Here is a 14,705-nt window from a genome sequence, read left to right as displayed (position 1 = left end):
GAATATAACTCTGTGCCTTAGTGCTGGGACAGCAGAAATTTTCCAGGAAGACAGAGCTAACCAAGAAGTATGTACAAGTTCTTATTACTGTGACCACAAGACCTGCAACAAACCTACACATTATGAAAGAAAGGTGCCCATGAATCATCTGCTGCAGAGATGTCAGGCTGCACAGGCGAAGTGGTTCCACTGTCCCTTCAAACTAGGGACAAAAATGAAGCATCGAAGAGGGTTTTGCTATTTGCCTAGATAAACTTGTCTTACCCAAACTACTTGAGCACCTGCAAAATACTCTTGGGTGGCTCTCAGCTTATTACAGACTCAAACTCAATTTTCCTAATGCTGAAGCAGATGGGTTTAGATGAATACAGAAACCAAAGTTTGTATAAGCTGTGCAGTACTCATTCTGAAGAGCTGGCAGGGGCAGGGCAGGTACCCACATTCAGGAAATGCAGGAGTCTGCCTTTTTTCCTCCCTTACAGGGCCAGTGCTAGAGAAGAACAAGCAGGAGGCTGACAACTGCATAGCTCCTCTGGGGCCCAAGTCCTACAGCCTGCAGGCTGGGTGAAATCACTTGATGAAGAATGGTGCAGAGGAATCCAGGACCAACAATGACTGAGATTATAAGCATCTATTGGCATTTAATGACCCACACACAACAGGCTGGCAATTAGCCAGAGATCCTCCCTACAGGCTACAAAACTGGGTCAAATCAAACAGCAGCCTAGTTTTGAATAAAGACATGTGCTCATTTTGCTTGAGCAAACAGTTACTAAATGTGGCCAACTTTTAGCAACCTTCCAGTTTCTGAAGGGCCTACAGGGAAGCCAGAGAGGGACTCTTTGTTAGGACCTGTAGTGACTGGACAAGGAGTAATGGGTACAAATTAAAAGAAGGGAAACTCAGATTAGGTATTGGGAATAAACCTTTCCCTGTGAGTGTGGTGAGACACTGCACAGGTTGCCCAGGGAGGCTGTGGCTGCCCCAACCCTGGCAGTGTTCAAGGCCAGGCTGGATGAAGCCTTGAGCAACCTGGTTTGGTGGGAGGTGTCCCTGCCCAGGACAGGGGGTTGGGAATTAGATGATATTTAAGGTCCATTCGAACCCCTTAATGATCTATGATTCCATAACTCCTCACACATTCAACACTGAGAGTCTCCACACCATGCCAGCCTTGGTCCACAGGCTCTGCAGTAGCAAGCACCTGTACCCAAGTGGTTTGAACAGACCTTCATGTGTGATCACCTTCTTTCCTGAAGGATTTCATTATCACTCAAGGGACTGTTTTTTCCTTTAAATTTAAACAAAGCTTGATAGTTCAGCTCTCAAAAGCATGGCAGAGTAACCAAAATTGTGCTTACATCAAGCTGCAAATCACATTGAAAAATAACAGGCAGAAGGCAGTTTAAAGCAGTTTTGCAACAAGATCCATGACCAGATCACAACTGCTTTGAGCCCAGGTGCAACTGCCACACAAGACCCACATTTCTGCTCACATGATGAAGTACTGACTGGTGGGAGCATTGTGGGTCTGTGGCTGTTCAAACAGCCCAACAACTCTTCAGCCTCACAAGGGCTGCAGTGCATCTGGCTCCTGAGGGGTTGTGTGACTCCCTAAGACAGTACCAGAAGGGGCTGGACACCTACCAGACATGCAAATCATCTTGTTTGACCAAACACCAAAGCACAATTCCCTTCCAAAACAGGTTTCCTACTATACTTGCCTTCACACAGCTTGACCTTCTCCTCCATTAACAGCAAGCCTTTCGCAAGGAGCTGGTTCTGCCAAGAGAGAAGAGAGACATGGATTTGGCATTTCTGAGATCTATAATAAACATGTCATACATTTTTTTCCAGATTTTATCCTCTTTGCATGCAGTTATCTAAAGATTAGTCATATGGCAGTATTTTCTCCAGCACTGGTCTCAGTGTAAGTGCTATACATTCATTAACCTCACCTCGTTCAGCCAGACATGAGAATGCAACAGACAGCAGTTAAAACACAGGCCAGAAATGGGAAAGGTCACAGGGAGGGAGTCAAGAAAATAAAAGAGTTCTTACCACAAAACAATACAGCCACAGTAAGCTATACCTCAGCCAGATGATGGAGGTGATCAAAGGGCCAGTGCTAGGAAAAGGTCCCATTCTCTTCTTCTCAGTGCTTGCCTAACTGCATGGTGAGCCAGTTCAGTTCCCTAACTTCTGCTTCTCTATTCCTACCTGAGGCTATTATTTTGCTATATTGAGCAGCTGGATAGTCTCAAGCTGCAGAAGAACTGGCAGGAGCTGGACCTTCTAGATAAACTTAACTACCACGGATCAGAGAGATCAAGATACTGATATGCTTGTTTGCAGTTCAGGACATCCAAATATCTGATTAGCTTTCTGTTCCCACTTCCCCAAACATAAGAATTGTGCAAAAACACCTACCTTTTTGTTCTCCCACCAGCACTAGGTGAATCAGTTATGCTGAAGAGCTTTGAGAATCCCAGAGAAAGGCACTGCAATCACCACATAACACACTATTACTGCATCCTAAAAGGTTGAGTCCTACTACAGAGACCACACTGATAGAGAATAAAGCCTTCTGTCCCTCTGAAAGGACTCAATATCAGGGTAGCACACAATATTCAGAGACACCTCCCCCCGTTCATCATACAGCTTTTGCTTTCAGTGGGCAACCAGGTCAAAGTTGCACTTTTGGACCTTCCATCAGCTTAGGAGCAAGGCACATCTTTTTTCACTCCCAGTGGATGCTGCTGTTACACCACTGCCTGGACACCCCCATGGCCTTCTGATGAGCTGCCATAACATACCTGCCCTTGCACTAGTGCTCTGGATGATAAACCTGCCTCCTGTAAGCACATACCAGGCTGGCCATTCATCACACACACAGGGAACCATGTAAGCCACCCAAGCAAAGAGCACCATGTCTCTGCATCCTCCCTACTGCAAGAAGCAGGACAAAAGTGAGGTACAAGCAAAGAGAGCAGCACACAACTGCATACTCCCTACAACAAGAAGCAATACAAAACTGGGGTACTGTTGTAGGGTATAAAGAGAAGGAGACATTGGTCTGTGACATTCTCTGCCTGGTAGATACTTTTCACCTGGGCAGTGACAACAGCAGTGAGCAAGCCGTATAAATAAATTCACACAAGAAATAAGAAAAACTGCAAATTTTCCAAATGTTGTTAGCAGTAAATGGAAGGTGACAGTTTAGCAAAGACTCTCTATCAGAAATAAGGGCTTTGGAGGGATGTTGGGATTGCCATTCAGATGTTAGATTTGTTCAGCAGAAGTAAAGGGCTGCACATGTCATGCTCTGGACAGCAACAAAAACCAGACTTTCCAGGAAAAATACAAAGAGTGTGAAAAAAGGAGTGAGGAGAAATGTGGAGTTAAAAAAATGTGAAACCCACTTACACTGTAAATATTTTTCTGCCTGAACAATAAGATAGTGTTGGAGTGATATTGCACTTTAATCCTTTCAAATGCATTCAGTTTATTAACAAAGCACTGCACATCTTTATTTTTAAACCTGTAGCTTGAGGTAATTACCTCTCATATATTGCAGGGAAAATTTACAGCTGGTCTTTAATACTGTATGATTTTAAACTACTTTATGATGTAGAATTATACACTTGAGGACCATAGAATCATACACAGATATATAAATATATATATGAGGCTGTTGTGCTTATTTTCCTTTGCTTCTCTCAAGGAATATGAATTCCTTCTCTGTCTGCACTACAACATTAGGTATCAATTTACGTATGCTTCCTGAGCATATTTTCTACTTTCAGAGATCTTCTTTTTATTATTTTACAGCTATGTCAGTGACTAAAATACACATTTACACATGTTAATGTGTACAGTTCTGTCTATTACAAACCAGAAATATTAATCATTACTCTGTAGTAAAGAATTTATAATGCTCCTATGAATGTACTATCAGTAACTCCATGTGCTGAATAGATTGTATCATCTCATTCTAAAGATTTCTTTAAAAAAGAGCTTAGGTCCATATAGTTATTGCAGATTTTTCACTTATCCTCTCAGATTTTCCCTTTTCCCGTGGAAGAGACTTTTTATTTAAAAAAAAACCAAAAAACACCACATTTCATTTCTCTTCTCTCCATCTTAAAACACCTGGAAATTTTACTTCTCCATCTTTTCTGCAAAACTCACAGGCTTAGAAATTGATTCAATCCAAACATTAATCCCTCAGATCAAGCCAGACAGACAAATTGTCATTACAAAACCCTAGAGGGTCTGCTGACAAATCAATACAACCTAATAAACGCAGCCACAGCAGAGGTCTGGATCAGACCTTGTCTAGATTACAAGTCTTATGTTGCTGTGCATCCCTTCTTGCCAGAGGTGACCCAGAGGCACAGAGCTAAGAGGGAAAATAAAGCTTCTGTTTGCAGGCAAGACCAGATAAAGACCCACACCAAGTAAGCTTGAAGGGTGCATTGATATGAAAAGGTTTAGCTGCCACCTTCCATCTCTTTGCAGTTACAGCTGATCTGGGAGCTTGGGAAGGCAATTATTCCCTTCCCTCACCAAATCAGTTTTTCCTGGGCTGCTGGGGTGAAGTTCTCACCGTGCTGTTGGGACACTATGGGATGCTATAAGCTCATTGTCGGGGGGTGAAAACCTGCCCTTACTCTTGCTAAGGTGAAGGATGCTGTGCAGGGAAACAAAGTTCCAAGTTAACCCCCTACATGTACATGCAGGTGAAAAGTTTGGAGAGAGCTGTTTTGTAGTAGACAGAAGCAAACTTGTGAAATCTCTCAGATTGAAACCCTCCTTCTTTTCTCAGTGCAGAAACAGTAGCTGTTTCAGGTATACCACTAAGAAGGGCAGGTAAGAGAAAGGCTTTAAGGAAGTTCTCAAATGGCCTAAGTTTTGAAAGACAGGATTCAGAGCTAAAATAATCCCTTTTCATTTGTTTCTCAGCAAAGACCCTCCCACAATGTGCATGTGCTTGCCACCCTTTAAAGTAAGCTGTGCTGAAATCATTGGGAATAAAAAAGTTTTGACCACACTGTAAAAGATATCCACTTTCCTAGTAATTCGTTCCTTTTTTCCTGGCACAGATATGTTCCTTTTTCCCTTCCCTGTAAGAGAAGTTTCTCCATTCATACCTAATGGAGTAATTTCCAGTTCCCCCACCTTCCAGAAGCTGGAAGCTGTCCCAGGTGCAACAGCTAGGGCTCCTTTCTAAAACCAGCAGTGCCAAGTATCTTCTCCCTCCCTCCTTCTGGTCAGGAGCTGGTCATCCCCAATGGAGGCAATGGAGACCCTTCAAGTGTACAGACCCACTACACTCTGGGCACTCATCTGACTTTGCCAGAGGCAGATGAGAATTTGCCTGTCCAGAGCACTCTGCCAGCAACCTGGTTGTGGTGACAGAGTCTGGACAGAACCAAGAGGAAGGATTTTGGGGTGACAGCCCTACCACTAGCACAGCTTGCTCTGCTGTGGGTGGTATAGCCAAGCAGAAGGGTGTCAAAAAACAGCTACGTAGTTTTGGCAGCAACTCCACAGAAAGCATCAAGGAGGCTCAAGCCATCACCAGCAACTTTGTATTTTGTCTGAAAGTCATGTCTTCAGAGGATCAAGGTACAAATGAATTCTCCTGCTAATAAAAAATAGGCCATTATCTTTGAGGCAAAAAAAGGTTTACACAAACACCCATTTAATTATGGACAAATCTGGCTTTCCATTCATGTCTCCAAGCCAAACATGGCCAGCATGCCTTTAAAATGCTACCTTTAAATGAACAAATTAATACTAGTTCATCGAACAACATAAGCCTGAAACAGAAGTCAACTGATCCAGAACATACACGAAATAATTGACCTCATTTTGCTGAGTGAAAAAATCAGTTTTTCTTCTGCACAATCCAGCATTTCCTAAATGCAGCCCCTTTTTCTAGCCAGCTGAGGCTTTGTGTCCTAGTGCTAAACCACACTTATACAGGCTCTACAAGCACATAACCACTGGTTTGTGGATAATCTGATGTTCATTTGAGAAAAAAAAAAGCAGCACCCAAACTTACTTGGCAAACATTTTCTACAAAGTTATTGCCAGTTGCACACAAACACCTACCTACTTCTTGGCAGTGTTTTATGAAATGCAAATGTGTGTGAGCCGCAGTATGTCATACCTAGAGCAACTTCCCACCCCCAACTCTTTTTTCTATAGAAAGAGGGGAAACAGTGACAGAAGTTGAGAGATCATTTTGAGTCTACATAGAGAAGAAATGGCAAGATAAATATGAAGTAACATCCTAAAATGACTCTTCTTAGAGCCAGCTTTGTTATCAACAGATAAAAAAAGAAAGCTCACTTAAAGAGAGAAAGTGAGGCAGGGAGAGTCAGAAGTAGAGCAGACCAGGCAGTCCAAGCACTCCATGATGTAGACCACGATGTGCCAGCCAGGCAGCACCTCTGGGAAAATCTCACAGCTGTGTCCCCTGAGTCTGCACTGGTAAGTCACTGCTCCAGGGGGGAGTCCTGCTCAGCCAGGGCACAGCACAGCATCCGACTCCACGCTTCGAGAGGCAGCAACAGGCACCACTCAGAGAGATTCAGGCACATACACAGAGTCAACTTGAGCTGACTGAAAGAAGGTGTCCCTGCTGCTGCTGCTGCCACCCAGGACTAGGACCTACACTCCAAAACAGTGCTGAGCTGCTGGGTGACCCCATCTGTGATAACGAAGCTGAGCAGTTGCTATGGAGTCTCTGGAGCTGCTCCATGAAAACTCAATCCTAGAAAGTGGCAGATGAAGCAGAAATAATTAGCAGACCTGCATGAACAGAGGTTCCCAGCCAGTGAAGAGAGAAATACAATAATAAAGACCAGCTTGACCCAAAAGATTATTGCAGACATACGGCTGAGCTCTGCAAATCACACAAGTGTGAATTCTCTCCCTTGTGCAGCAGCTGAGCTGCAGCAGCCTCTGGCAGAAAACATGAGACAGCACTTGGACAGAGAAGAGCTAGCACTGCCTTTATCCAGCAATAACCATCGCTCCAATAACCTACACAACTATTTCTTTGCCTTGCTGTGAAACAGGTAGACATAGAAACCTGGCATCAAGGAAAGCCACATCACACATACCAGACTTTTCTCCGTGGCTAAGCAGACACATGGCATTTTCAGCTGTTAGCTAGGCTTTACAAAGCAGAAGGAGAGAGCAAGCATCACAAGAGATGTTGGAATCATCTTTCCAGGCTGAAGTCCCAGCAAGACATGCAGCAGAGACCCAAGTGAAAGCTTTACAGGGACACAGTAGAGGTAGGAGCACATGTTTTCCCCTACCACTGCAGCCACCTTGCATAGCTGGGGAACCTACAGCAAGAGGGACTCTGACCATAGGAAGATTCGCCAGTGTTAACTCCTGACAGCACTAAAGGGAGAAGATAAAATCAATTTTGGCTGGGATCCAGCCTTGCCTCATCGCTGATGCTGCTTATTTTTCAGCTATCCATTATCATCTTGCTATTTTGACTTTGCTTGATGCCCCAGCAACGTGAGCGTTCGCGTGTTAGAGTTTCTGTGGCTTCTCATACAAACAGAAAGCCAGGCCTAATTCTGAGTCAGGACTTGCTGCTTCCGCTGGCTCTCCACTGCAGCAGGCTGGGGATTATATAACAACTTTGCTTCTGATCTCAAGACACCAAAGTTCTCATTGGATTACATTAGGAAATTACAGTCCACTCATCATTCCTCACCTACCAGCTCTGCCAGGGTGTGAAGTGGACATCAGGCTGGAGAGGCATCAGGTTTGGGCTACATTTGCAGCCTGTGGGTTCTGGGAGAGGTTAGAGTGCCTGGGGAGGGATCAGGTCTCTCTGCCTTGGGAGGAGACAGTTTAGCATTAATATGCATAAATGCATTTCCATTTTCCCCACTGTGAGTTTCAAGATTAATAGGACCCCAGCGAGTGAAAAGAAACAGTTCAGCCTTTTCAAGGTTTTGTTTCAGGCTGTTTGCAGAATCAGGCAGATAATGCATCAATTTATCAACACTCACTAGTTCAGCATTTCAAAAATTCTCTCCACAAACACGAGGGTCAGACAGCAGGAAAACGAAGGGAGCTTGGCTGAAAAATCTTACAGCTGCACCACAGAAGTTCCGATCGTCAACACACCCCGTTCCTCCAAATCCCAGCTGCTTAACTTCCATGGTCATGGATTTCTCTCTGTTGCAGTACAGCTGATCACCAGCAAACTAACCCAGCAGTGAGAGCCAATGGTGCCCTGCTGGGTTTTCAAAGAGAGGGGTGGTACAAAGTGCCCATTTTCAGCAGCAGAAAACTTTGTCCAGCTCATGGACCAAGTACTGAAAAACCTGGAGCACGAAGCATTGCTTTGAGGCAGATCTGCAGCAAATACTGTAAGTCCCAACTATCTGGCATTTACACTTAGACTCTGATCCAAGGAGATGGGTTGTATATATAACAGGACTGCTAAAGCAGCAGATTTATAAACACAACTCCCCTTCAGAATGAAGCATCTGAGTTCGCGCTGAAACCCTCACAGGAATTATATTTCTCTTTCAAATACAAAACAGACTCACTACCTCTGGTATGATGACAGTTTGGTAGCAGAGAAAGACTGCATAAACTCCAACCACTTCCAAAACATTCCTTCAGCAATTTCAGGAGCTAAAAACTGTTAACTCACATGAGTGTTGATGAAAAGGACTCGTGAGCAACCAAGTCAAGTTGATGACAGAGGTAGGTTTGTCTCACTGTAAAAACTCTGTTCCATTTTAGTTTTAAATATTGAGTGGTTAGAAAAAATGTGCACGTGTGAGTGCATAAAATATACTTAGTGTAAAATCACAAACTCTTAAAGCAATGGGAAATGTGATTTTCAACATTATCTTAGTGGCTCCTGTTCTAAGTGCCACAGCATAAGAGATGGAACATATTTAAGTCACTTTATCACATCTAAATATTTCATGATCCAGTTGCTCTAATTGCTGCTAGGATATGTAAAACTGCCTGACTACACAGAGAGTATATCCTTCAGGGTCCATTTCAATCTAAGAGGACAGAAAACTTGGTTCTTGGGATAACTGTCAGTGGGCTTTAACAGGTGGAGGAGGAAGGCTCTGCCAAAAGATGCACTTCACTTCCCATCCTGGTGACCTACTCCCAGAACCTCTCCCATGCCAGAAGTGATGACCACAACAAGTCAAAGGAAGTAGCTGAAAACTTTCTTTTTTTCTTGCAAGGTTATTTTTTCAGCCAAATAAGCAGCTTGATTCAATTCTGCTTATATTGGTGGCAGCAGTATTGCCATAAATCAGCTGGAATCAGCAGTGAAACAGAACCCACAGACAAATAAAATAATGTTGTCAGCCCTTATTTGGCACATGAACAGTCTCCCCATTCCATGGCCTTAGGATTTTTGAGTCAAGACATTCAGGAGGGAGCGGTAACTTTTATCACTGCCATGTGTTGTTAAGTCTAGAATCAGAAACAAGTCTGTATCTTAGCTCACAGAGGGAAAAAATCACATTTCCTACAACAGCCTTTATCTCACAGTTTGTCTCACAGCTTGCCTGCACCAAGAGTTTTACTTCAGGCTAAGTCTGACAGATGCCAAGTTACTCCTTTAAACACTGAGCAAAAATATCCCAGAAATTAAAGGTGAGTCCCAGTGGCTTCAGTGGGAGAACAGCAGCTGCAGGTGAACTAGTACATATGCACTGATGTGAACAGACAGACTGACAGAAAACAAACCCAGAGGTGAGCACAGCCAAGCCCTACACTGTACACTCCCCAAGGCGAAGGTCACCACTCTCCCAGCAGTAGTGCCCTGCTGATTATCTACATTACAATTGTGGCCTGTGCCTGAAGTAGTACAGCCCTGCCATTAGGGTGGAAGAGCACAGATTTTGCTCCTGCTTTTGCAGAAAACAGTACTGGTGATCACATCCTTCTCCCAGGACAAGATCAGATGCTCTCGGCTTGGTAAGAGGGACACAATACAGATGTGCTGCTCTGGCAATGAGCAGGCTGTAGTCTAAGCAGTCTCTTCAGTCCTCTGCTGAGAGATCTAAGGACTCTCAGCTAATGCCACTAGCCCTGGTGTCCATGTGACAGCCTTGAGGTTTACAGTCTGGAGAAAGAGAACAACACACCCAAACCCCAGCACTGGAAGCCATCCCATCCTCAGCTACTCCTGCAGAGCAACACGATGCAGCTGTGTCCTCCTCAGTGCTGAAACCCACCCAGACCTCTCTCAGTACACTTTGAATTTTCAAAACATAGGTAACAGTCACACATCAGCACCTCACATCCCTCAGGACCATGCTCAGCCTCATATTCCATCCAGGCTTTCAGGTACTAGGTGTGTCTGGATATTTTCTGCCTCTTCCAGTCTTGCACATCACGCCTAACGCTGTAATACCTGGGTACTTGATCCAGCCTTTTCAGATTTCAATTCACCACATATATTTAGTTGCAAACTTTCATTTTCTGGTTTTCAAATGAGCAGGAGCAGTAGCAAATTTCCACTTAAGCCAAGCACTTTGCACTACAGGCTCACAGCCTTTCCACTGGGCTGCCACCAGACCCCACACAGGGTCTAGGAAACCTCCTGCCACACCACACCAGCAGCCTCTCTGCAGTAAACAACTTGTGCAGAGAGGGGCTGAGGAAGTGAAACATAACTACCCTTGAGGCAGGAGTTTGCTTGTCACTTGATAGCACAGCAGGGGGATTTTTTAAAGACATGTAATCTAATACCAATAGGAAACAACACTCGTTTTCATTTTCCACTTTTAAGCTTTTAGCACAGTACACAGCAGCTGCTTCATAAAGTACTGAAATTCTCTCTCTCTCTCTCTCTCTCTTACTCAAAGGGAAGAAAACCTTTTGTTTCCAGCAGCCTCTTTTGTTTTTAATCAACACTACGCTGAACAAATTAGAGCACTGAAAGCCATCGGTGCTTTCTCAAAATCATCCAACAGGCTTTTATGTGGTTACATTTGAACCTCTGTCTATCTGGACAGCATCAGTAGAAGGCAGCAACACTCATGCACATTTGTGACTCTTCAAGTCTTCCCTCATCCTTCATATTGTGCTTTTTCAGAAGTTGAATTTATATTTGTGGGACTGAAAGGCAAACAGCCCCCAGGTTGATTTACTCCTGCTGATAGAAACTTCCTTCTCTGTGCTCCCTCCTGCCTCCAGGCAGCCGTTATCTTTTCTCTTCCTCTTTGCTGGCCCCTGCTGCAGAAAACCTACTTCTGAACTCCCTATACTAGAGAAATAAGGTGAAAAAACTCTGAGAAAAAGCACCCCATCTTCTTAAAAAAGTTCAAGTGAATTCCTTCTTGATCTCAGCAGCCTCTCTTAAGCACAAAGGAAGAGAATCCTTAATTTTGCATATACATCTACAAATATGATTACTCCCAAGGCTATGTGGCCCACATTTTAAAAGTTCAGTACCTCCATCATCTTCTGTGTTAAAACAAAAATGAAACTTGTAGGCGACATGCATGTAAAAAGGGGTCCTAATTTTTTTATAGGCTAAAAAACAAACCTCAAAATAAAGCAAGCAAATCATGCAATACCTGAAAGTAATCTGTGATGAAGGATCCAAGTTCACTCTTCAGCAGCCGTCTGTAGACAAGAAGGAATGCAGCCATGAAGTAGCATCCTTTGTTGGTCATTTCTTACAGGTATATCTGCACTTTACTACCAGTTATACCAAAGATACACGAGTCTATGTGAGTGTCATTTTGGCTACAGTTAGATCTCTTTTACATTTAGGTATATAATCTACAAAAGCCCACAAAGGTTATTCTCAAATTATAAACGAATTAAGAAGTTTCTCTGAAGTCTTCTATTTATAAACCATACACTTAGAACAAGCAAAAAAACCCACATTTACCCCCTTGAATGAACAGAAAGTTGGGGGTGAGAAGCTCAGCATGAGCTGCAGTGTGAGCTCAGCCCAGAAACCAATGGAATCCTGGGCTGCATCCCAAGGAGTGTGGGCAGCAGGTCAAAAGAGGTGATTCTTCCCCTCTGCTCTGCTCTCATGAGACCCACCTGGAATACTGCACACAGTTCTGGTGTCCTCAACATAAGAAGGACATGGAACTGTTGGAGTAAATCCAGAGGAGGCCACAGAGTTGCTAAGAGAACTGGAGCATCTCCCCTATGAGGACAGGCTGAGGGAGTTGGGGCTGTTCAGCCTGGAGAAGAGAAGGTTGTGTGGAGACCTCAGAGCAGCTTTTCAGTATCTGAAGGGGCTACAAGGAGCCAGAGAGGGACTCTGTGTTAGGAACTGCAGTGATAGGACAAGGGGTGATGGGTTCAAACTGTGAGAAAAACATTTTTTCCTGTGAGGGTGGTGAGACATTGGAACTGGTTGCCCGCCCAGTGAGGCTGTGGCTGTCCCAACCCTGGCAGTGTTCAAGGCCAGGCTGGACAAGGCCTTGAGCAACTTGGTCTGGTGAGAGGTGTCTCTGCCCACAGATGATCTGTAAGGTCCATTCCAATCCCTAAATTCTATGATTCTGTGACACAATTTAAAGTTTTTTAGACTGAAATCCATCAATTTTTCTGGTTTTTTTAAAATGAAAGATGCCTTTCATTTCACTGAAGTTGCATATGTCCCCAACATTGTACTTCCTTTCCTCTTGGAAGTAGAAGGTGGGAGGATAAGGAGAGGAGAAATGCAGCTTCCCCATGACTACCACATTTACAAAAATAAAGGCTTATTTTTCAAGACTAAAATTCTAGAAATTTTACAATAGGTGTTTTAAATACATGCAGGCAGAAGCCATTCTAAAGCTGTTGGCTTCTAAATCAGGCTGTGATAAAAGTTTTAAATTCTAATACATATTTATATTTCAAAACACCGATACAAAAATCAGGATTGTTTTACATCAGAAGAAGCATTAAAAAAACAGTTTACAAAGTTCAGTTCATTTGCACTTTTAGCTTTCAGTGACTGAGCACAAATTCTGCAGTAGTAAATTCTGCCTAAAATTTAAAAGTCACCCAACACTTTCCACTGCAAAACACTGCTTTTTTTCTCTTCTAAGAGTTTTGAGTTGACAATGTGAAATAAAATCAAGAGCGCTCAGAAATAGCATTTGAATCATGGATCATCCAGTTTTCAGGCTGTGTTCTTACCAACAAACAACCCTTTTTCCTAATCTTTGCTCAAAGTCAAATTTGACAGCAACCTTCTCTCCCTAACCATTTTTAATGCATCTACATTTACTCCTATGAAAACACACCCCTAACGCTTTCTCTCTTGGAGCAGTCACATTCACCCACCCAAATCAAAGCACATTTCTATGGGATTGGCTTTGTGGGCCCATTTGCCAGAAGCTTTTCCATTGGCTTCAGCCAAATCCAGTGGGCTCTCCACCAGATGGTTGACAAGCCCAGCAGGACTTTGTCTCATGCAGGTAGACCAGCAACCAGAGGCTTATACCTTAGAGTGCAAGCCCAAGGGAGGGGTCTCCTCCTAATGATGGTCAGGTGTTCTGTGTCCTGAAATTCCACCTGTTTGTGGCTTTTCTTACATTTCCTCTTGCTTTGACAACTGACTTTCAGAGCAGTAAAAAAAAAAAAATCAAAACATCTAGTGAGATGGTATCAAATCACAGCAGGATAAAAACTTGGTGGCATCAATCCAGAGCAAAATGTTGCCACCTGCTCTTCTGTCATTACTGTCCTCCTATAAAACTCTCCTGTGTTTCCCAGTAACTAAGCACTGTGCAGAATCTGAGTGTCTCTTACTGCATTTGCTAACTACAACCAAGGAGCTGAGTGGAGAAACTACAAACAAGGAAAATGCAGCAGCTCAGCCTAATGGCAAAGAGCTGGCCATCCAACAGGTCTGGCTTTTTGCCCAGTGTCAAGCTAGATATTCACCTCCTGCACACAGAGCTAACACTGTGTTGGGAGCTACACCATGAACCACAAGCTTTAAGTATTCATACAAACATACATGCAGATGCATGTCCTCTGCTCCTTAGATGGACATTAATGAGCTATTTGAATGTTAAATAGGCTATTTAAAGAGTGACATTTGGAGATGTAACCAATGCTCAGGGCACCTGCAGGAACATTAATCATATATTTCAAGGTGAGTGCTTCCAACTGCTGCCTGGGAGTACATATCTGGGAAAGAGGGCAATTCCTTTCCCACCATCAGCACTACTTTTAAAGCATACACACTTCACAAAGAATTTCTTGTTCTTTGCTCAGCTCTGGACAGCCTAGGTTCACTTCAGTAACCAACATGAAGAGAGCATGGTCCAGCTACTGGGACCAAGCCCAGAACACATGGCAATTCTGCCTGGTGTGGGGTGGGAAGGAGCACCTGATTGCACTGGGAGGGGAAAGCAGGGTACAGCAAACAAGTCACAAAGCCCAAAGCTAGTCCCAAAGTCTCCAACAGGCTGTGGGTTAAGATATTTTCCAAGCCTTATGACACTTGTTCTTCTTTTCACATCCAGAAATACTCATCCCATTGAGAATTAAGATTGCTCCAAGTACTTAAACCTAACTGGAGAACTTCTGACCTGAACACACTAAAATACCATTAAAGCATGAGACACTGCCCTCGCTCAACTCTCCAAAGGAATCATACTAAATTTTTCTGGTTTGGGTCCAGACCAAGTCGGACAGAGTCTCCTGCTCTG

The 14,705-nt window shown here is 43.6% G+C and overlaps 1 protein-coding gene across 2 annotated transcripts in view; it reads right to left on the bottom strand.

Moving 5' to 3' along the window:
• The window catches only part of PRR5L (proline rich 5 like), a 31,098-nt gene that overhangs the window by 13,873 nt on the left and 2,520 nt on the right, over window positions 1-14,705 (bottom strand). For both annotated transcript variants that reach the window (XM_009074792.1, XM_009074793.1), the window contains exons 3-4: window positions 11,610-11,658; window positions 1,725-1,782 (exon numbers count right to left, since the gene is read on the bottom strand). In XM_009074792.1, coding sequence (XP_009073040.1) covers window positions 1,725-1,782; window positions 11,610-11,658 — 107 coding nt within the window. The remainder of the gene's footprint in view (window positions 1-1,724; window positions 1,783-11,609; window positions 11,659-14,705) is intronic.

The sequence above is a fragment of the Acanthisitta chloris genome, unplaced genomic scaffold (genome assembly GCF_000695815.1).
Source record: "Acanthisitta chloris isolate BGI_N310 unplaced genomic scaffold, ASM69581v1 scaffold7855, whole genome shotgun sequence".
Taxonomy (NCBI): Eukaryota; Metazoa; Chordata; class Aves; order Passeriformes; family Acanthisittidae; genus Acanthisitta; species Acanthisitta chloris.
This window is presented reverse-complemented; position numbering and strand designations above follow the sequence as displayed.